Source organism: Cryptomeria japonica, chromosome 3, assembly GCF_030272615.1.
Source record: "Cryptomeria japonica chromosome 3, Sugi_1.0, whole genome shotgun sequence".
NCBI lineage: Eukaryota > Viridiplantae > Streptophyta > Pinopsida > Cupressales > Cupressaceae > Cryptomeria > Cryptomeria japonica.
The window spans coordinates 126,961,643-126,985,575 of NC_081407.1; the positions used below are offsets into that span (position 1 = coordinate 126,961,643).

General features: G+C 38.4%; 1 protein-coding gene across 5 annotated transcripts in view; it reads right to left on the reverse strand.

Moving 5' to 3' along the window:
• Positions 1-283: 283 nt before the first annotated feature.
• LOC131066540 (uncharacterized) overlaps positions 284-23,933 on the reverse strand; it is a 275,016-nt gene continuing 251,366 nt past the window's right edge. For all 5 annotated transcript variants that reach the window (XM_058001323.2, XM_058001322.2, XM_058001321.2 and 2 more), the window contains 7 exons: positions 23,674-23,811; positions 23,507-23,595; positions 8,881-8,962; positions 8,638-8,721; positions 8,445-8,519; positions 799-926; positions 284-693 (listed from right to left, as the gene is read on the reverse strand). In XM_058001323.2, coding sequence (XP_057857306.1) covers positions 573-693; positions 799-926; positions 8,445-8,519; positions 8,638-8,721; positions 8,881-8,962; positions 23,507-23,595; positions 23,674-23,811 — 717 coding nt within the window. In that variant the 3' untranslated portion in view covers positions 284-572. The remainder of the gene's footprint in view (positions 694-798; positions 927-8,444; positions 8,520-8,637; positions 8,722-8,880; positions 8,963-23,506; positions 23,596-23,673; positions 23,812-23,933) is intronic.

A 23,933-nucleotide genomic window follows, 5' to 3' on the forward strand; every position in this document is an offset into this window, starting at 1 on the left:
CAGACTAGTATATACATAACAGAAAAAAATATTGCGTCTGTTTGGAGTAAAGCTTGTCAGAAATTCAAAACTTATTTCATCAAATTGGTTATTAATTTTGACTATAAACAGAAGTAAAGCTTGCCAGAAATTCAAAACTTATTTCATCAAATTGGTTATTAATTTTGACTATAGGTGAATTCATATTGATTGGAAAATTGTGAATAAAAGTATATTTCATTCTTCCTGAGCATTCAGTTGTGAAATGTCGACCATTATGGATAACTTTTTATAATTCCAAATGTGGCTTTAAGGCATTGAACTCTGGTAATATTTGCGTTCTATGAAGTTAATAGGTGTACAAGGCACTTTGTCGATATCTTTGCTGTTACCAACAAATTTTAAATTTCAATGGAGTTTGAATAGAAAAACAAAGCTTAAAATCACCACATTTCAATATTCTTAGTGCTTTTGAAGCACAATCGCTATACAAAATCAACATTAGATGAAAGCATATTGTACAAGTTAATATAATCAAATAAGTTAAATGAGGTTCATCACAAATTAGTAGAAACTAGTGTACAAATGCCTAATTATTGCAATCCAAATCCAATAGAATTGGAAATAGCTAGCTTCAATCTGTTCTCCAGTTTGGACTTGGAACTGTACTCAGGTATCAGCAAAATATTGAAGCAGGTGTGTGCAGTTGGCAGCCTATAAAAGGTTTCCAGAGCACATTAGAATATTAACTACTAGTATGCCTAGCCTGTAATGACGGAAAGCTCAACAGGTTTAGAATTTTGGAAAGAATGCCAATACCTGTCTGTATCATCACCATTTTGGGCGACAATAAATCTGAGGCTTCCCAGTCCACCAATTGGAGCCCTGTCATTGCCAGTTGTGAAGAAAAGTAGCGACTTTTTCTCATCGAAACTCATTTCTTTCACCTGCATGAAATAAATTGTATAGACGCATATGCCAAATCAATAAGTAGCTAGGGAAATATTGTCCAGGCTGGTTACCAACTAAACTTGATAACTTGCACATGGTAATGAAAATGTAAATCTGGAATAGTGTAAATATAACAGTAATCGTTTTCATGTTATCACAAGTACCTAAATATTGTCTCAAGTTGGTTGTTGGTGGATGGTGGTTAAACAGAATGCACAGATCTATGGAAAGGACAGGAAACTATAAAGCCTAGGAAGGATGAAATGAGATTTCCACAATCCATAGATAATCTGTAGACAAGCTTCTGGAAATGATTGTGTGCAAGTTTTTTATCAACGTTTTGGATCACACTCGTGATCCATCATCAGGATGAATGAGAGCACAAGCAGGAAGGATATTAAAGGTGTGGAAGGCCTAAGTAGTAAGGATGAGTACAAAAGCAGGCAGAAGGATTTTGAGTGTTGGTGGAGAAGATTCCATGGCTATGGAAAATGCAGATTGTGAAAAAATTGCTTCAAAGAATATCTTAAAGCCTCCTAGCTTGGTGGTTAAGTGGCTACAAAGCAACAGTAGCTATAGCAGGAAGAAGGGAGGCTGCCCCTTCCTACAAAAAGGGTTCTTCTTTCATCCAGCTCTGGCAGCATGGATGCTGCTAGTCTGCCATCTCAGTGCAAAGACATTACTCCTTGCACTGTGGGAGATCTGGTTTGTCAAAATACCTACAATCCCTATCATCAATGTGGGGATTTCTGCATTTCACAAATGATAAGGTAAGCTTCCCCTGTACTGGTTTTGTCCCCTTCCTCTAAGGATTGGATCAGGCTTACTTCCAAGGATCACAAAGGATAAGCTTCAATTCGAGCAGACTTGGGAAAAAGACACAGAAAGGTGTGGGGACATGGAACATGAGGTATTTCAGGCTTCAGAAGGGACCTCACAATGGATTTTTTACAACTTCATGTTCACACTTCTATGGGAGATGTTATCATCAAGCTCACTGATGAGGCTACTGAACTGCATATCCCAGAGGATAATATTGAGTAATTATCCAAGAATCTGGGACCCTATAACCAGTGTTGGTTTCTTTTGTCCCCTTCCTCTAAGGATTGGATCAGGCTTACTTCCAAGGATCACAAAGGATAAGCTTCAATTCGAGCAGACTTGGGAAAAAGACACAGAAAGGTGTGGGGACATGGAACATGAGGTATTTCAGGCTTCAGAAGGGACCTCACAATGGATTTTTTACAACTTCATGTTCACACTTCTATGGGAGATGTTATCATCAAGCTCACTGATGAGGCTACTGAACTGCATATCCCAGAGGATAATATTGAGTAATTATCCAAGAATCTGGGACCCTATAACCAGTGTTGGTTTCTAGGCAGAATAATGAAACTTTTTTATATGGTTCAAAGGTGGAAAATAAATGGCTATCTGCAATTATCCAAGAATCTGGGACCCTATAACCAGTGTTGGTTTCTAGGCTGAATAATGAAACTTTTTTATATGGTTCAAAGGTGGAAAATAAATGGCTATCCGCTTCCCTAATATTTCTCTTCTGTGAAAAGGGAGTTTTTCCAAAGCCATGTTGAATTTGCTGAAGCACGGTATTTTGTGTGGAATAATGGCCCTTGGTTTAGAGGCAAATCTAAGCTGTTTTGTAGACCCTGGAAACCATTTTTTTGACCCAATTATGGACTCAATAGCCAGGATTCATGTTTGGATCACTTTTACAATTGTCCGCTGGTAATGCGAAATGAGAAAATTTTATAACTGTTGGCTAAGACAATGGGTGAGTTTGTAAGGGTCAATCCTGATCTGCATGGCAACAAGTAGAGGTATTATAGGATTTGCATGTAAGTAGATCTTTCCAAACCTATTACTAATAAAATTTGATTTTTTTATGGTGGCAGCTTCATGATACAGCATATTGATTCTGAAGGCCTTCCAATTAGATGTTTTAGCTGCAATGAGTTTGGTCACAAGTTTGCTGAGTGCTCAATCATGCCCACTTCCAAGTCCTTCCAAATGCTTCATACACAGAAGTCAGTTTTTAACAAAGGAATATCTAATAAAGATTTTAATATTTTCTTTGAAGGAACCTTGGTTGCTTCAAGCACAAAATTTTGGAAGGCAGAGACACCTCTCCTCAGGCTGTAGCTAAGGCTTTTCAGGTGCTAAGGCTGTCTTGATTATGGGAATTCTTTCTCCCCATGGCAGGAAGTTGTGGGGGGTGCTGCTTTGGCAGATCAGGTTCCTGCTCAGGAGACAGATGAGGGTCTGGGTTTGCAGTCAGTTGTTAAGAAGCCAGTTCAGAAAGAGGATGGTTTGATGCTTTATGATCATTTGTCTCCTCAGGATTTCTTGGAGAGTTTGGGTGGATTGTCTCTTATGGTTAATGATCTTGTCTTTCTCCTCAGCCTGAGAAAAGGAGAGGGAGAAAATATGATGCAGAAAGGTTATGGATGGAAGTGTTGGCATCAATTACTAATGGATTGCAATGGATGATGGAGGCTCTTCTTTCTCACAAGCGGACTAGTCAATGTGTGAGCAGGATTATTTTGATAGCCCTGCAGTTTTTGCTTTCCTTTTTCCCTTTTCTCACTTGTTCTTATGTTATCTTTAGATCTCTTGGTAACTTTCCTCTTTTCAGGTTAGTATTTTGTCTTTATGCTTCTATCTTTGTAAGTATCATATTGACATAATATGTGTTCATTGTCCAAGTTTGATACTTTTGTTCATGTTGGTGTAATTCTTTATTCATCTTCGATATAATTACACTTTACTTAAGTTTACTTAGGTACCACATTGTAGTTTGCATATGACACACTTAGGGAGATGTGCATACATTGGGAGTGTGTATGTAGGAGAATTTCCACCTTTTATGGTGTGATATTGTTGTTACTTTATCATATCCATTTATTGTGGGATGATAATTCCACCTTCGGTGGGTGATCCACCTCAAGTGGAATATTTTACTATTTCTCATGTCTACCCCTACCTACCCTTGCATCTCATTGAGCCACATGTCATCATTGTGTGCTCTCTTGTCTCTTAGCCTTGCCTTTATAAGTAGACTCTTGTAATGATCCAGTTGATCCTATTTTGATCTTGATTAAAATTATTCTTATCAAATATTTTGTCTCTCTCTTGTGCTATTCAATGTGCTCTTGATCTTGGCTATTTTCAACAAATTCTTACATGTTATTAGAGCAGTTAGAGCGCCATTGCATAGCCTTTGGAGAGATTTTATTACATTTTTGAAGGAGGTCAAGAGGTAGATCTGAGGAGACGCATCTTATAGAGGCGTCCTAGACCAGATATGACCTCATCATTTTGTCTAGGTGGCCGTTTCCATAAATTTTGAGTATAAATTTGACCTATTTTGGTGAAAGTCAATTTCAGAAGAAATTTTTTGCCCAATTAGGGCGGTACAATACGGTTTTATTTTAAAAAAAAAATTCCAAAAAAATATTTTCATCTTTTATTTTTCAAAAAAAAATCAAAAATCAAATATTGTTTTTTTTTTGGGGGGTGGGGGGATCTGTGACCCCCCAAAAAAATTCTCCAAAAAAATAATTTCATCTTTTATTTTTCAAAAAAAAATCAAAAATCAAATATTGTTTTTTTTGGGGGGGGTGGGGGGACATACTGCATCTCTACCTATCCGCAAAGACCATACCATGTTTGCAACGTGCCTTGTTTTTGGGGACTTCGCCCCCCCTCCTCCATTGTCGGCGTTCTCTTTTCCGGTGGTCTTTGCTTGCTCCGAGGTCTATCTCCTCTTGGCACCAACTTCGACGCTCCTCATCTCTTCTCAACCAACAACTCCGGTCTTGTTGGCAGCCCTTCTGACCAGTGCACTGTTCTGTCGGGCCTTCCTTTCCGATTTCTCTCGCTGGCAGTCCTTTGACCTTTGCCAAGCCTGCTATCCGAAGCCATGTCGCAGTGGTTTATTCGCCCACTCTCTGCCTCGGGTTGCCACGCGGCGAGCTCACATTGGCCACAGTATTGACACGTGGCGAATTTCTATTCGCAAGACCGCACACTCATTCTCCCTGTCATCGGGCCACATCAGCTGCATACAGTTAGCAGCACATGTGGCATCCAGTCAGCATATGACAACGCCACGTCACATGCCCAATTGTCAATAGCTGAGTCATCATCTCGATCAATGCCCAGTTGGCATCAACTCATCTGCCATGTGTCTGCCACATCGGCAAATTCATACAGTACCACATCATATCCGTACGCACAGTCATCGTACGGTACCCTGGTCCTCTCTGCCACGTCACCTCTCCGTACACCATGTGTCAGAATCATATTCGGCCACGTCATTGTTCGTACTGTATGGATGCCACGCAGACGAGGGGTGAAGTTTTCAGCGACGGCCATATGGCCATCAAATTTAACGTTGCAAAAATGATATCATTTTTTGAAAATTTTCAGACCCTTCTCCATTGAGTAGTTTTGATTTTTGGCCCAACTTTAAAAGCCCATATCTTGCTTGTTTTGGCTCCTTTTTTAGTGCAATTTTTTTTTATTTGGGATAATTTTCCGTGTTCTTTCACATGGTAGTGTTATTTTTTGATTTGGGTGGACAGAGTTTTTAGAAAATTCAGTTTTTTGTGATTGTGTCTGTCCAATCCCCGTTTTTGCAACTTCCGAGACTCTATTTGGGCTCATATGCACTCCTTTTCAGGTGCCATTTTTTTGAAAGTGCATAAATTTTCGACTACTTTCATAATCTGCCATCAGTTTGCTATGATTTTGGGTAGAAATTGTACTTCCAATATTTGGTCACTTGGATTGGCTCCCTAAGAACATCATGGCAATTGGTACCTTAAGAAAGTATGTATCAAAGGATCTCATCTTTCATATTGAAAAATGTACTTTAATTAAAGATGCTTGGCAAAAGTTTCAAGACTTGTATGGTCAAGTTGATGAGATTAGGGGCTATCAAATTGAGAGTGATCTCACCACGTTAGATCCCAAAAACTTTGATACAATACAAGATTATGTCACTAAAGCAAATGAGTTGAGGGCACAACTCAAAGATTGTGGCATTGATAAAAAGGATACTCAATTAATCTACAATTTGATGGGCAAGCTTCCACAAGAATATGCAACATTTGTTTCTAGTTTCCAAACCTGTAGGATGACAATGGGATCAAGCTACAAAATGCCTACATTTGATGCTCTTACAGATATGTTGATGATGAAACAAATTAAGTTGATAAGCATGGGCATTCTTAAGACTTCTAAGTCTCAAGCATATGTGACAACTCAAGGGAACAAAGGAAATCAAGGAATGGACAACTCAAACAAGAAGAAAAGGCAATCAAAGCCTAATAACAAAGCACCACCTTCTCCACAACAAGGGGATTCATCCTCTTCCAAGAAAGACAATTCACCAAAGGAGAGACCAACTTATGCCTATTGTAAAGAGGTTGGTCATGAGGAGCGTCGTTGCCATTCTAAGAAGATTGATGAGCTCCTACATATCCTCAAAAAGAACAACATCGATTTGCCTAATGCCTACAAGAAGGAGGATTCATCACCTTCCATTTCCTCACAATCAAAGGGGAGAGGACAAGCAATTATGGCAGCAACAAGTGGGAAGACTCATTCTTTTGGGACAAGGAAAGGACAAGCTCTTTGTGCTACTACGAGTCATGATTCAGGGAGATGGCTTCTAGATTTAGGCGCTTCTCATCATATGGCATCTTCGTAGTCTATGTTCTCTTCATTTGAGCCTTGCGCCTGGCACAGATTTTGATGGGCAATCATACATACATGGACGTGATTGGGAAAGGATCTATTGCAATTGGGGATAACTCCTTCAATGATGTGTTGTGTGTACCCCATTTGACAAACAATCTTCTTTCCATCTATCAAATCACACATGGGGCAACAAAGAAAACTGTGGAGTTCACATTTGAGTCAGTTATCATTAGAGACTTGGAGACTAGAGCTATCATTGAGACTGGGGTTGTGGATCATGCATCTCGGTTATATTCCTTTTCAGATTTTGTTCCTATTGATGAGGATGATTTTACATATGACGATCACACTTCTTGTGATGATTCAGATTTTGAGAACTTTGGGTACTTGAACTTGGGGATTCTCAAATGTGACCCTGTTCTTGAGCCTTGCATTTCATCTCCTCTTGATATCACATTGCCTATTGCACTTGATGATGCAGATGATGCGACAGTTTTGCCTTCTTGTGATTCAATGCAGCAGGATATATCTTGTCTTCCAGCTTTAGTTTCTTGGGATGAGTACTTGATAGACATTGCAGGTTTGTTTGTGGAGTCCTACATTGCAGATTTGGGAGACATCATTGATGATATTCATCTTCTCTTTGATGAAGATGATCCTTCTTCGATTGTTACGAGGGAACACTCTGAAGCTCTTGTTCATTCTCTACATGATCATTCTTTCGAGGTTGACATGATTGTGGATTCTTATGTACAACAGTTGGAGGAGGTCTCTTTATCCTTAGAGGAGACATATGCGTCTTTGGAACTTGTTCTACATTCATCTCCACTAGATCTTGGAGTGCCTTTTTCAGCAATGTGGATCAGTACACCACCTTTGAAGGGGGTAACTTTCAACATCGACATGGGGACACTTGAGCAGTTTTCAAAGACTTCATTCATCATGAGCTTTTTTCCTACCTCTTCCCTTCATGATTGGTGAAACTTCATGGATACACCTTTGGTTTTGTTTCTTCCTAAAGGGAGGAACGTTGTTCGTGATCGTGGAGCAGTTTCTTCATTCAGTTTCGAGTTTCTACCATTGGTGCAGATTCTACATTGAGGGGGGGCTACTTAGTCTCTCTTATTCTCTCATATGGGGGAAGTGCATTCCCCTAAGTTGCAATTAAGGGGGGGTGTTGGTGTAGTTATTTATTCATCTTGTAACTTAAGTTTACTTGGGTACATGCACCACATTGTAGTTTGCATATGAGACACTTAGGGAGATGTGCGTACATTGGGAGTGTGTATGTAGCATAATTTCCACCTTTTATGGTGTGATATTGTTGTTAATTTATCATATCCACTTATTGTGGGATGATAATTCCACCTTCCACCTTCGGTGGGTGATCCACCTCATGTGGAATATTTTACTATTTCTCGTACCTACCCTTGCATCTCATTGGGCCACATGTCATCATTGTCTGCTCTTTTGTCTCTTAGCCTTGCCTTTATAAGTAGACTCTTGTAATGATCCAGTAGATCCTATTCTGCTCTTGATTAGAATACAGTTTATTCTTATCAAATATTTTGCCTCTCTCTCTCTCTCTCTCTTGTGCTATTCAATGTGCTCTTGATCTTGGCTATTTTCAACAAATTCTTACAGTTCATACAGCTTGGTTCAGCTTAGATTTGTAATGCTATTCTTACAGTATATAATTTGCCAGGTGAGGGCCCCCATAGAACCCTAAGTTTAGCTATAACAAAAAAAATAAAATTGGTTCTTGTTATGAGAATATGAAAATAAGATACCAGCTCCCAAAACCATCTAATCACTTGACTTTCTTTTGAATATCCACCATCATAGATAGCCACACGCTCCAAAGCCTGCAGAAGGAGCACAAGCATAAATTAATGATTAGATTGTGCCATGTGCGTACATTATAGTGAGCATAAAAGCAAACAAACTAGAACTTGACATAGGCCAGGAAGTGAGGCAACTTACATGGAAATCAAAATGAGGCAAGCCACATATGAGCAACTCTAGTTCCTCATACCGAAAAAGCTTCAATGCTTGGCCTCCACAAACCTGCCATTGTTCATACCAAGAGTTGTAAGAAGAGGCAGCTCGCATCAGGAAACTTGAATGGAAAACTTGGAAGGATTGATTATAAATTAGAATGGAAAACTTGGAAGGATTGATTATAAATTAGAATGCAAAATATAAATCCAAGAGCTTTGTAAAGACCTGCTGGAATGCATTTGAGAATGCATTGAATTGTGATTGAATAGAATCACACAAGAGGTACCTTACGTATAGGTCAACATACCTGCACAATTGCTTAACAAATGAATCAAAACACCTATTCATAGATGTCTATATCATATCACAGCAAAATTCAATTTCATACATCTTATCAATGAGGACAGAAAAAATGCTCTACAGTTTTCGACCATTCTCCATTTTATTCTTTAGAAGGAAAATTTTTGAAACTAGAGAGCAATGCAACTTAAAATTTGTCTAGTTCAGATATATAAGCAAAAAGTTTGCCCGTGCTTGCAATTCACATCATGTGCAATGCTCAGTGAAGTTAACAAGTATCAAAATGACACAGCTATGGGGTTTTCAAGCAGATGGAACTTCCTCCTATCTACACATATTTTGGCTAAGTAAGTGGCTACATGAGAGACAAGAAGGCTATAGCTAGGAGAGAAATTACTGTTTTGTTCTTGAGTGATTATTTAGTGTATTATAATGTGAAAGTTTTCTGATATGAACTGTGTAGTTTGTATATTGTCCATTATATCAGGTTTTCTGCAGGATCCATCCTAAGGATGAAAAACAGTTTTACTTGGTGAGTATTGGCAAGGACTTATGGATTTGTGTCTAAGGCAGGCTTGGCAAGTCTGTATCCAACACTAGCAGACTTAGCCAAGTCTGTCAGCCAAGACTCAGGAGTCGTCCCTATGGGACTCAGCTGAGTCTTCAAAAAGAAAACAGAAAATCAACTCAAATTATATATATGTTTTAGCAAATTTTTTGTCACTGTATCAAAGTCAACAAAACAACTTTCTGGTTTTGCCAAGCCCAAATCAAAACACTATGGGAGAAATATTCCAATACACATATTCACCCTTTTGAAGATATTGATAAAAATTAGCTCCAAATTATTGAATCATGTACATTTACCTGACTCTCTCTTATGCTTTAATGTAACTGTTTTTGTATTATTGCCCATGTCTACATCTCTCTTGATAATTGTAACTGCTTACAGATAGCCTACTGATTGAAACTTTAAAGCATAACGCCCCTTTCTTAGGAGGTAACATTTGGCTGGACAGAACTTCAGAATATTAAGGATAAAGCTAAGTCTCAAGCACAAGTTGCTTCCATAATTTAAGCTTTAATTGCTTATACAGTCATAGCCCACCAAGCAGTGTCTTTTGTGGTTATAAATCTGCTTGGTGACAGCTTCCGCAAAAGCTGTTGTTCTTTGATTATTTAAACATTCAGTTCATCAAGGGCAATATGGGCCAAAGAAAACCCACATTTTGTTCATAATTTTTAGTCAAGCTAATAGAAAAAAACCAGGAAAGGCAGCCTAAAGGGAACCCTAAAGCATAGTAGCAAAAATCTTTTACGGAAAAAATCAGCAAACCAAAAGTATAAGATTTTTTGAAAAAATCGGATGAAAAAAAAACGTAAAAAATTGTAGAAAAAGAAACGAACTATTTTTTTAAATAACTTCAAGGCACTTCCATAGCATAGAGATATAAAGAGAAAATAAAATAGGGTTTAACCCGTGAATTGTAAAAAATATTTTTTTGTTGTTTATATTCATATTACTGATTACATAGGCAAATAATCAGTTAACTTTTTAAGAGGGCAGTCACCAAATACACCAAATAGTTTCATAACTCAATGATGAACCACTAGTACCAAACCGGTACTGAGAGGGGGGGGGGTGAATCAGTACAAACACAAATACAGTTCAAAACCGGTTTGACAGCAAACACTCCGAATGACTGATAAACAAAGATACCGGTAAAATAGAGTGCAACCGGTAACATCCAGTATAGCTCAATCAGTCATGAACCGGTCACCCAATAAGCTTTTCTCTTAGCTCAATACCACATTATCATTATATTCACATGCATGAACTAGTAGACTTAATCATCAAATCTTCACAACAGTGAGTTCAATATGTTTTATGGACAGGCATAAAACATAGAACCTTCATGTGCATAACAGATAAAATAAAGCATCACACGACAAAGGTATTTCACATGACACAATATTTTTCACATGGAAACCCAACTGGGAAAAACCACGGTGGGGATGAATATCCACAAGCTGCTTTTTGAACTCTTTAGAAGTTCGCTCTGTTAGGAGCCTTGTCCAGTTAAGAACATTACAATAGGTTCTGGTAGGAACCAATCCTGTTAGGGATCACCCGGTTAAGGGTTAAACCCGGTAGGGTCACCTTGTTAGAGGATTTTAATAACTCAATAGCTGAAAGGATCTCCTAAGCTTGTCTAGCTTCTCAGAACTTAATAGCTTCGAGTTACCCGGTTAAGGGAATTGAAACAAGCCGGTTAAGACCACCCGATTTAAGGGATTTTGAATCAAGCCAGTTAAGGCTACCCTGTTAGGAGATTTTACAACTATTGAAGTGGCTAGAGATCAACAGGTATTACAATGATCTGTTGACAGCACTCAATGCTAATGCAGATCCGTTTTGGCTCCTCTTCACCTTCTGCACATTCACTTTGCAAATATCTCTTCTCTCCTTTGGTCTGGCAAGAATCACGTATCACTTCCCTTGGATACACACTCACAACTTTTGCCAACAACCTCAGATAGAAGCCCAACATCGACCTTATAGGAAACATACAGGTCGGTAGCAAAAACCCTAAACCTGTTAGGCTAAACAATTCAAACGGTTCGATCCTGACCGTTGAATCATACTGCATTAAATGCAACAATCTTGAATCGATTTCAAGACATTCTCCATCGTCCATTATCCACCGTTTTCATGGCGGCTGATAACCCATCACGCATTATCACCGTTTGACAGACTTCACACTTTCCCGAGGTGGATAGGAATAGTCTTCTTCATGCAAGATCCTTCACGCGCATAGAGCTTACGTGGCAACACGATCTGTCCTCCATCATACTGCTAACTCATCACACGAAGATTACCGATTGAGTCACTTGAGTTGCTCCAACCGGAAACCCTGAAGTGGAAGCTACCTACAACCTGGTAACCATATAGTGCTTCCATGTGCTGGTTCACATAGCTACATGCCGATTCACCTTGAACAAATGTGCCGCTTCACTTGGCATATAAACCGGTTCATACATATGTCGGTTCCTCTCTCTTCACCTATCCCATGTGCCGGTTCTTACCATGTCTCATATTGACATCAATGACAACATACAATATCATTATGTCTTCATGTCAGTTTACATAAGGCTCATGCCGGTTCACATAATGCCAACAATCTCCCCCTTTGGCATTGATGGCAATATACAAAAGATATCTTCTCTGCTTCACATCTTCTCCCCATTTGCTGCAGATATCTTTTCGCTTCACTCTCACTCCTTCTCCCCCTTTGACAACGATGCCAAAGTGGAGGTACAATCATCTCTGTTTCATCATGCTGCTCCCCCTGAGGAGTAGCATCCATAAACACACCAATCAACAGAAGATTTGTCTTTTTAGTACCTGATTGATGTGGAACAATCACTTTTAGTTCACCTCCTAAAGGGGCAATACCCCTAATTCACCTCTCAAATGCACAAATGTTGTCTTTGGGAGAGGCTTGGTGAATATGTCTGCTAACTGCTCCTTACTGGACACATGCTCCAGTGCAATCTCTTTGTTCTGAACCTTTTCCCTTATGAAATGATACTTAAGCTCAAAATGCTTGGTTCTAGAATGTAAAACCAGATTCTTTGATATATTGATAGCACTTGTGTTATCACAGAATATACTTACCGGTTCAGATGCAGAGATCTTGAAGCCTTCCAGTACATGCTTCATCCAGATTGTCTGAGTGCAGTTCATGAAAGCTGCAACATACTCCGCTTCTGCTGTAGACTGAGAGATGCAACTCTACTTTTTACTCATCCATGAGACCAGTCTACCACCGAGAAAGAATGCACCACCGGTTGTGCTTTTCCGGTCATCCACATTACCGGCCCAATCAGCATCTGTGAATACTTTCAGATTGAAATTATTGTTGTATGGGTACCACAATCCATAGTCAATTGTTCCCTTCAGATACCTAAGAATCCGCTTGACTGCACTCAAGTGAGATTCTCTTGGACTCTTCTGGAACCTTGCAGTGATGCCAACTGCATGTGCAATATCCGGTCTGCTATGCACTACATAATGCAACTTACCAATCATTGACCGGTTTTCCTTCTCATCAACCAGTGCGGAATCATCCTCCTTTGTCAATTTGCAACCGGTCACCATCGGTGTACCAACCGGTTTGCTATCTTCCATGCCAAAAGTCTTCAACACCTCTTTGACATATTTGGACTGAGTGATGAAGATTCCATCTTTCATCTGTTGGATCTGCAGTCCAATGAAGAACTTAATCTCCCCTATGAGTGACATCTCAAACTCTTTCTTCATTTCATCAGCAAACTCATGACTCATCTTGTCATCTCCTCCAAAGATAATGTCATCAACAAAAACTTCACAGATCAGGATCTGATCTTCTTCAGACTTCAAGTAGATATTGCTATCTTCACTTGTTCTCTTAAATCCAATTTTCACAAGATGGGAATGTAGGCGCTCATACCATTCCCTAGGTGCTTGCTTTAGACCATATAATGCTTTATGTAGCCTACATACCATGTCACTGTCTTCAAATAAGGTAAACCCATCTGGTTGCTCAATATATACCTCCTCTTCAAGTACACCATTTAGGAATGCAGATTTTACATCCATTTGATATACCTTGAATCTCTTAAAAGCTGCATATGCAAGAAGCATATGAACTCCTTCCAATCTAGCTACAGGAGCAAAGGTTTCCCCATAGTCTTCACCTTCTTCTTGAGCATATCCTTTGCATACCAGTCTGGCTTTATTCCTAATCACTGTGCCATCCTCATTCAACTTATTTTTGAACACCCATTTGGTGCCAATGACATTTTTATGCTTTGGTCTGGGTACCAAGGACCATGTACCATTTTTCTCTATCTGGTCAAGTTCTTCTTCCATTGCCTGATCCAGTCTTCATCATTATGAGCCTCTTTGAATGATTTAGGCTCAAATTCAGAGATCATACATAAGTTTTCTCTGATCTTTCTTTTGGTAAGGATTCCTGCATCCTTATCACCTATGATCTGCTTGGGATCATGATTCAACTTGACATACCAAGGAATGGTCTTAATTGGTTCTTCTTGCTTTTCTTCTTCATCCTCATCTTCATCAGTATCAGCATTCACCGGTTCAGGAACACTGTTACTGGTACTCGGTTGATTGACAACCGGTTCCCAAAAGGTTGCAACCGGTTCATTTACAACTTGCTCACTGCCGGTTTTCTCAGTCTTCTCAGAGGATTCATCAAATCTTACATTGATGCTTTCCATAATTCTCTGAGTCCTATTGTTGTAGCACTTGAAAGCATTACTCTTGGTGGAATATCTGAGAAATATTCCCTCATCACATTTTGCTTCAAATTTGCTCTGATGTTCACTCCTCTTGATGTAACATTTGCTACCAAATACCTTAAAGTAGTTTACCACAGGGGTCTTACCGATCCAATACTCATAAGGAGTTTTGTCCTTACCCTTTTTGATGAGTGCCCGGTTCATAGTGTAAACTGCAGTGCTCACCGCTTCTCTCTAAAAGGTGTGAGCAACCTTTCCTTGAATCAACATAGTTCTAGCTGCTTCAACCACAGTCCGGTTATTCCTCTCTGCTAGGCCATTCTGCTGTGGAGTCCGGGGGCAGACAACTGTCTCTTGATGCCAAATTCTTCACAATACTTGTTAAACTCACTGGAAGTGAATTCTCCTCCTTGATCAGTTCTGAGACATTTGATCCTTTTACCGCTTTCCTTCTCCACTAATGCTCTGAATGCTTTGAATTTCCCAAAAGCTTCAAACTTGTCTCTCAAGAATGTGACCCACATCATTCTTGAGCAGTCATCAGTGAGAATCATGAAGTACCTATCACCCTGTACACTTCTAGTTTTCATAGGACCACATAAATCAGTATGCACAAGATCAAGCAAGTTGTCAGCAGTGAAAGATTTACCTTTAAAGGTTGGGGAAGACATTTTCCCCAATTGACATTCTCTACACAAGGTATTATCCGGTTTGCTCAGCACCGACAACCCTCTAACTGCCTTGATTTTACTAGCTTTCACAATGTTGTCAAAGTTCACATGACAGAATCTCCTATGCCATATCCAGCTATCATCAAGCTTAGCCATAAGACATGTACTTATATTAGCATTTAGATAAAATAGGTTACCTTTAGTCTACATGCCGATGGCTACCAATTTACCATCTTCACCTTTGATTTTGCAAACTCCATTCTTGAATTACAGAGTGAGTCCACTGTCATTTAACTGGGCAACACTTAGAAGGTTGTGTCTGAGACCATCAACCCAATACACATTGTCAGCACTACTCTTTCCATTCAAGGAGATGGACCCTCTGCCTTTGACCATGCATGGTGCATCATTGCCAAAGCGAACCACACCACCATCATACTCTTCTAATGATAGAAACTTGCTCCGGTCACCAGTCATATGGTGAGAGCAGCCACTGTCAATGATCCACTCATTGGAATCATCAAACCGGGAGACAAGAGCCTTCTTGTCTACCACATCTTCCTTTACAGCAACGAACACAATGTCTTCATTCTCTTCATCTTCTGATTCCTCATCTGTGGCACCTTCATCAACTGCCACAAAACAATTTCTCCAGTTTCCTCCTTTGAATTTCTTGAACCTTTCCGATTTGTCCTTGTTGTCACTAATAGGACAGTTCATAGCAATATGTCCTATCCGGTTACAAGAGAAACATTTCAAAGGAAGCTTACCTTTGTATTTACTAGTCCCTTTTGGAAATCTCCTAGCAAGAAGAGCTTCAAATTCCATCAGAAACTCTTCATCCTTCATTTTTCTGTTCTGATTGGGTTCCCCACTAATGCTAGCCTCTTTTCCTTTTCTAGATGGTATAGCAGAAGCTTTAAAAGCTGATTCTGACTTTTGAACACTACCATCAAAACTATTCAGCTCATAGGCTGTCAACTTGGCTATGATGGAGTCCAAGAATGCCTTAGACTTGTCTATTGATCTCAGCTCCTGAATAGCAGCAACCCTTATTGCATAGACCGGCAACAGGGATCTCAGGACTTTACTTACCACAGTGGAATCTTCTATTTTGCCACCTGCACTCTTTATTTTTCCAACAACTGTTTTGATTCTTATTCCATACTGCTGAATGGTCTCTCCTTCAACCATTCGCATGTCTTCAAACTTTCCTCTCAGGCTCTCTTCCTTAGCCTATTTTACATGCTCATCACCACCATAGATATTTTCAAGAGCATCCCATACCTCTTTGGGATTTACTTTGTCCTGAACATCAATGAACTCAATGTCAGAAAGACTACTGATGAGGTCTTCCATGACTTGCCCATTTTCTTGTATCTCTCTCTTTTGGTCATCGGTGAGAGTACCGGTAGGAAAAACATATACATTTTCAACATAACTCCAATGTTGAACACCCATGCTTTTGATGAATATCTTCATCCTGTCCTTCCATATACCAAAGTTTTCCCTATTGAACTTTGGACCTTCCCTCTTCATCATTTGGCTAGGATCTTTTCCTCAAGCGGTTAAGCTTGCAACACAGAGGACCTGGAGTGCTCTAATACCAATTGATAAATCAATGATGAACCACTAGTATCAAACCGGTACTAAGATGGGGGGGGGTGTGAATCAGTACAAACACAAATACAGTCCAAAACCAGTTTGACAACAAACACTTCGAATGACTGATAAATAGAGATACCGGTAAAACAGAGTGCAATCGGTAACATCCAGTATAGCTCAATCAATCATGAACCGGTCACCCAATAAGCTTTTCTCTTAGCTCAATACCACATTATCATAATATTCACATGCATGAACTAGTAGACTTAATCATCAAATCTTCACAACAGTGAGTTCAATATGTTTTATCGACAGGCATAAAACATAGAACCTTCATGTGCATAACAGATAAAATAAAGCATCACAAGACAAAGGCATTTCACATGACACATTTTTTACGTGGAAACCCAACTGGAAAAAACCACGGTGGGGATGAATACCCACAAGCTGCTTTTTGAACTCTTCAGAAGTCCGCTCTGTTAGGAGCCTTGTCCAGTTAAGAACATTACAATAGGTTTTGGTAGGAACTGATCCTATTAGGGATCACCCGGTTAAGTGTTAAACCCGGTAGGGTCACCTTGTTAGAGGATTTTAATAACTCAATAGCTGAAAGGATCTCCTAAGCTTCTCTAGCTTCTCAGAACTCATTAGCTTCGAGTTACCCGGTTAAGGGATTTGAAACAAGCCGGTTAAGACCACCCAATTTAAGGGATTTTGAATCAAGCCAGTTAAGGCTACCCTGTTAGGGGATTTTACAACTGTTGAAGTGGCTAGAGATCAACAGGTATTACAATGATCTGTTGACAGCACTCAATGCTAATGCAGATCTGTTTTGGCTCCTCTTCACCTTCTACACATTCACTTTGCAGATATCTCTTCTCTCCTTTGGTCTGGCAAGAATCACGTATCAGTTCCCTTGGATACACACTCACAACTTTTGCCAACAACCTCAGATAGAAGCCCAACATCGACCTTATAGGAAACATACAAGTCGGTAGCAAAAACCCTAAACCTGTTAGGCTAAACAATTCAAACGGTTCGATCCTAACCGTTGAATCATACTACATTAAATGCAACAATCTTGAATCGATTTCAAGACATTCTCCATTGTCCATTATCCACCGTTTTCATGGCGGCTGATAACCCATCACGCATTATCACCGTTTGACAGACTTCGCACTTTCCCGAGGTGGATAGGAATAGTCTTCTTCATGCAAGATCCTTCACGCGCATAGAGCTTACGTGGCAACACGATCTGTCCTCCATCATACTACTAACTCATCACACGAAGATTACCGATTGAGTCACTTGAGTTGCTCCAACCGGAAACCCTGAAGTGGAAGCTACCTACAACCCGGTAACCATATAGTGCTTCCATGTGCCGGTTCACATAGCTACATGCCGGTTCACCTTGAACAAATGTGCCGCTTCACTAGGCATATAATCCGGTTCATACATATGCCGGTTCCTCTCTCTTCACCTATCCCATGTGTCGGTTCTTACCATGTCTGATATTGACATCAATGACAACATACAATATCATTATGTCTTCATGCCAGTTTACATAAGGCTCATGCCGGTTCACATAATGCCAACATAGTTGTCTAAGTCAGATCAAATATTAACTAAGTCTATTAAGTAACTGAGATCAAAAGTTAACAGACAAATAGTAAAAGTGAAAGCCATTTTGAAGTAATCCAAGAATTTCATTGTGATTGAGGCAAGGAGTTTTGTGGGGTTAATTCAATATTTTAGAAAGCTTATCAAATCATATTCCACAATTGCAATGATTTATATCATAGTAACAAAAATCATTTGTGGAAAAAATCGGCAAACCAAAAGTATAAGATTTTTTGAAAAAATGGGTAAGAAATTGGATTTTAAAAAATTGTTAAAATTTGTAGAAAAATAGGCACAAACTACTTTTTTTAAAAACTTAAGGGCATTTCCATAGCATAGAGATATAGGGAGTAAATAAAATAGAGTTTAACCCATTAATTGTAGAAAATAGATTTTGTTGTTTATATTCATATTGCTGATTACATAGGCAAATATTCATTTAACTTTTTAAAAGGCAGTCACCAAATACACCAAATAGCTGTCTAAGTCTGAGATCAAAGATTCGCTAAGTCTATGAAGTAGATATGATCAAAATTTATCAGACTGAGATCCAACTATTGTTAGGAATTTTGTAAAAGTGTAAGCCATTTTGAAGTGATCCAAGACTTTCATTGTGATTGAGGCAAGGAGTTTTCTAGGGGTATTAGCTAAGTCTATGAAGTAGCTGAGATCAAAATTTATCAAACAGAGATTGACCAATTGTTAGGAATGTAGTAAAAGTGGAAGCAATTTTGAAGTGATCCAAGACTTTCATTGTGATTGAGACAAGGAGTTTAACCCATGAATTGTAGAAAATAGATTTTTGTTGTTTATATTCATATTGCTGATTACATAGGCAAATATTTATTTAACTTTTTAAAAGGGCGGTCACCAAATACACCAAATAGTTGTCTAAGTTTGAGATCAAACATTAGCTAAGTCTATGAGTAGCTGAGATCAAAATTTATCAAACAAAGATCCAACAATCGTTACGAAATTAGTAAAAGTGGAAGCCATTTTGAAGTGATCCAAGACTTTAATTGTGATTGAGGGAGGAGTTTTCTAGGGGTAGTTCAATATTTGAGAAAGCTTATCAAATCATAATCCATATTTGCAATGCTTTATATTCCCTAATGGCAATTGTTAAGTCTTTTATATAGGGTAGAATTCAGCAAAAGGCATTTGTTTAGCTGAAGTAAAAGATTAGCAAGCCACTGGTTTTGGCAATACCTAGCTTGCAACTACTATTTTAGGTAGAGACAAATTTTAATGATTGTGTTGGAGGCTCTTTTATTATAACCATGTAAGCTTGCTTCTTGTCATTCAGATTTATTTCGTGGAGCACTTTAGATATATTGCTCACATAATGAATTGTATTTCTTTGTTTGAGTAAAAATTAACTATATCAATTAAAAATTAAAAATTAAAAATCATATATCTATATCTACATATATTAAAAATGTCTTTAAACGTTTAGTGTTGTGGTAGAAAAAATCCATTGGTGAGGTAGCCACCAAGGCTCAAACCCCTACTGGGCCATTGAGCTCGTGGGCTTTCTACCTTTGTTGGGTCGTTGAGCTCTTCTCCTTCATTGCACGAAGTTGATATAATTTTAGCCTCAAGATCGCTTATATTTATTAAATCATGCACTTCGCTCATCTCCCCTTGATCATGAAGTTCGCTCACTTCCACTTGAACCCGAAGTTCGCTAAATGTGCTCAAAGGTGCAGTTGTTGATTTCGCTTCTTTTTCCAAATGCTTGGAGTAAAGCTTTGCCTCACTTCTTTAATTCATGAAGTTGCAGTTTGCTTATCTCTTAATAATTTTGCTTGAAGCTTGCAGCTATTAGGATTACCAATTTCGCTCATCAACATCAAGAAACTTCGCTCAAAATGTAGACTGAAGAAAGCAACTTCGCTTCATTAATTGTGAATCATGAAATTTGCTCACTTCTCCTCCAACATGAGATTCGCTCACTTCTCCTCCAACATGAGATTCGCTCACCTCTCTTTCAACATGAAGTTCGCTCATCTCCTCTTTAAGTTGAAGTTCGCTCACCTTCTCTTCAACATGAAGTTCGCTCCTCTCTTCTTGAAGTTGAAGTTCGCTCTTAAATGCTTGAAGGTGAGCTCATTTTCCAAATGCTTGAAGTAAATCTTCGCCTCACTTCTTTAATTCATGAAGTTGCAGTTTGCTTCATCCTCCATTTTCAACATGAAGAAGCTCATTCCAAAGGTTTCATTCATGATGTTGCGAAGTTAGGAAATTTGAAATCTAAGACAGACTTAGAGGTGAGGCGAACTATAAAGGAGCTAAAGATCACTTTATTGCACATTTAAACTCTCAAATTCATACTCACTCTCATCAATTCTCAAACAAAAGACTCAAGGCAAATTCACTCAACCAAAAAGGGCTATTTTAATGAACTTCTAAGCTGGACTCTTGATCACCTGACCTGAAATATAAACCCCATAAGCTCACTCAATGCATCCGAAAACAGAGAGAGACAAGGCAAGACAAAAAGAAACTCAAAAAAAAAGAGGGGTCCCCATTTTGATGGGGCAATGTGTGATATGGTCACAACAGGTACCTCAGATGAGCAGATTGCAGATCTCTATTATTGCAGATTTTGCTTTAGTTTGGAAACTCAAGACAAGAGGAAAGATATGGCCTCCTTCTAGGGGTAATTGATCTTTAACAACCACTACAAATGAGTACTCTAAAGAGATAGTTTGCAAGAGTTATGAGTAATTCTTTGATTCCCAGCCACTCAGAAAAAGCATTTCCATCACTCAGAAAATCAACACCATCACTCAAAAATTGAATCTAATCATTTCTAAACTCACACCACACCAAAATCAACAAACCCACATCAAAATACTGAATATATCTTCATTTATTCAACTCCAAAATCATCCAATCAAGCCAAAAATCACTGAAGGATTTGATGACTTGAAAGTCAACCAGCTAGAGTGGGTTTTTCACCATCGAAACCAGCTGTCTAGCAAAAGGTTTTTGTCCTCCAACTAGCAAAGTTGTCAAAAGCAAGCATGTAAAATGAGAGCTCACAACATGAATATATAGAGTGAAAAGGAAATTAAGGCAGCCATTCTTCAATTTGAAACCTTTTCCTTCCAAAACCAATTTCGAAAGCAACTTGAAATCCCATTTTCCTTCCAAAACCAATTTTGAAAGCAACTTGAAATTGCGATAGAAGTTTGACCTTTTATGAGCTCTCAAATAAAACATTTTAATTTACTTTAAATGTCCTTATTCCTCCTTCGTGTCACTTTTCTTGGAAGCATATATAAAGTCTTATTAAAATATAAATTTTCCCCCTTATGGTTGCGCCATACAAGGAAGGCTTAATTTGGCTCCACTCTAAAAACAACTTCAAGTTACCAAAGTCACTAGACGAGGTACAAGGGGGTCCACTTTATACAGCAACTTTATAAAGACTTGGTGAATAAATTAAATATTTCTTGAAAAGCATTAGAACTCACCAAGTCCAAAACTGGAAACCATTGCATTGACCTGAGAGAGGAATATAGGCCACTAAAAATAGCACTTACTAAAAATAGCAACATGCCAAAAATAGAAAGTTTGCTGGAAACTCTGGAAAACACTATTAAAGCTCACCTAAGGACATTGAGTCCCCTAACCACACCCACTTGTCCTACGAGAACCTTGCAATAGGCTAATGGAAAACTCATGGTGAGTTAGGTGCAAGAAGGGGAAATGACACTCACAGACTTGGTGACTTGCCAAGTCTGCAAAAAAAATATAAAGACAACTAAAAATTTTAAAAGCATTAAAATACATTTTTTCTATATTATATCTATATGCCAAGTTTTTGCCAAATGTTAACATAGGGACTCCGACCAAAGTCAGCTAATTGCATTTGCCCAAAGTCTAGTTCTTGCTGCTATGGTTTAAACATCATAATGGATCAAGCATGGCAGTCACAATTCAGAAAATAACAAGGATACAGTCTGCAAATGGCGAAGAAATACTCTGCAACACTAGGAAACAATCCAAAACGATGGGAAACAGCCACCAAAATGACTGTGTGGCAGTTCATTGCAAACGACATTTCTTGCACAAGAAATGTAGTCGATGGTCAGATAGCCAATAAATAGTTGGTCATTATGAGAAACCATAAAAGGACTTAAATTCAAATGAAATTGCAACATAGAAAATGCCACCTCATAGTCTGATCATAAAGATGAGAAATTTGTTAGACTTAGCATTCCATGGGGATGTGTCACTAGGGTTATGAGTAATGTTTCGTGAACTTGAAAACTTGGAGGTAACACCCCCTTCTCCAAAATTGAACACCCTAGTCCATTTGATACAAAAAAATAGAGAAAGGTAACCTTTTAAGGAAATAAATGCTAAAAAGAATCAAAGGTTAAAGGGAGAGGATTGCCATTGTAAATTCAACAGGTTGCATTTAATTTTTCATATTCTAGCAGTTTTTAGTTTGTTTAAGTTATTCAAATAGCTGTTCCCTTGGCATTCTTAAAATTTGGCAAAACTTTTGATGTCTCCAAAATCACGTCCCCACATTCCCCCGTCCCTGAAAGTTGGAGAAGCATTTCTTAGACTCCCTTGAGTCCTTCAGTATTTTAACAAATTTACAGTGATAAGAACCTTACAGATTGATGCCACCACTAACGTAAATGTCAGTCATTGGCTAAATTATGATCACTTATTTCTAATATGGATACTATTATGTTGGATTGCCTTTTTTTCCATTTCTTTTATAACTTTTGCATGGTTACTGTAATCTTATTAATATTTTATATGTAATGTTTGTGTTACACATCCTAAAGTCTATGATGTTGATATGAAACTAGGACAGGTCCAATTTTGTTTTTTGATTTTTCAAAAGTCAGTAGCAAACACATTTTCCATGTCTTTTTCAAGAAAAAGGCATGCAAAATAGACTATTACCTCAAATGGGCTGGTGTGAAACTCAACATCAATACACATAATGGCAATATATGGTAAAGCTGTAAAGAGACAACCAACTACAACATATGTCTAGGAATGAAACAGAAAAAGCTAATGCAGAGTCCTAAACTTAATCATGAATGTCTTTTATAGACACAAATGCTTCTTGAATATGTCAAAACAAGGTTTCTGGTCCTGTTGATCTAAGCCGTAACAAGTAAAATTAAACATTTTGGATTAACTATCTTGGAAATGCATTTCAGTTTCTAATGGCACAGAAAAGATATTTCACAAGTTTGCTAGCAAAAGCCTTATGATGTCCATGTTGCAATCCCTTGAATAAGGCCAATTTCAAAGACAATGTTCTACAAATGTAAATAAATTTCAAGCATCTGAAAATCAAAATTGCTTACCTCTGTCTATTTTCATTTGTGACTGGTATATCACCCCCATCAGGTAAAAGGTCATATGTACGCAACTCTCCAAAGTAATCATAAGAAACCTGGCATCTAATAATATAAACATAAAATATTCAAATATTAATCATTAACTGTTATAAAGAAATGATTTCCAACATTACCTGGAAAAATAAGCAGAAGGTGCTAGCAACGTCACCCTCAAACTCAAGCAACTGTTGCAAACTTCTTGCTACCTCTGGTTGGAAGTCCTTGATGTCATCAACACAGGGCGTTAATTCCATAAGTTTCTTGTAGATGACCTGCCAACTGCCAAGCATCAGCTATATATGTTTCACAATGGTAAATGCAAAGGAACCTTTTGAATGCATATTCTCCAGACTCCAATAAAACAGTTCCACACTTCTGTTTAAACCTTTGTGAC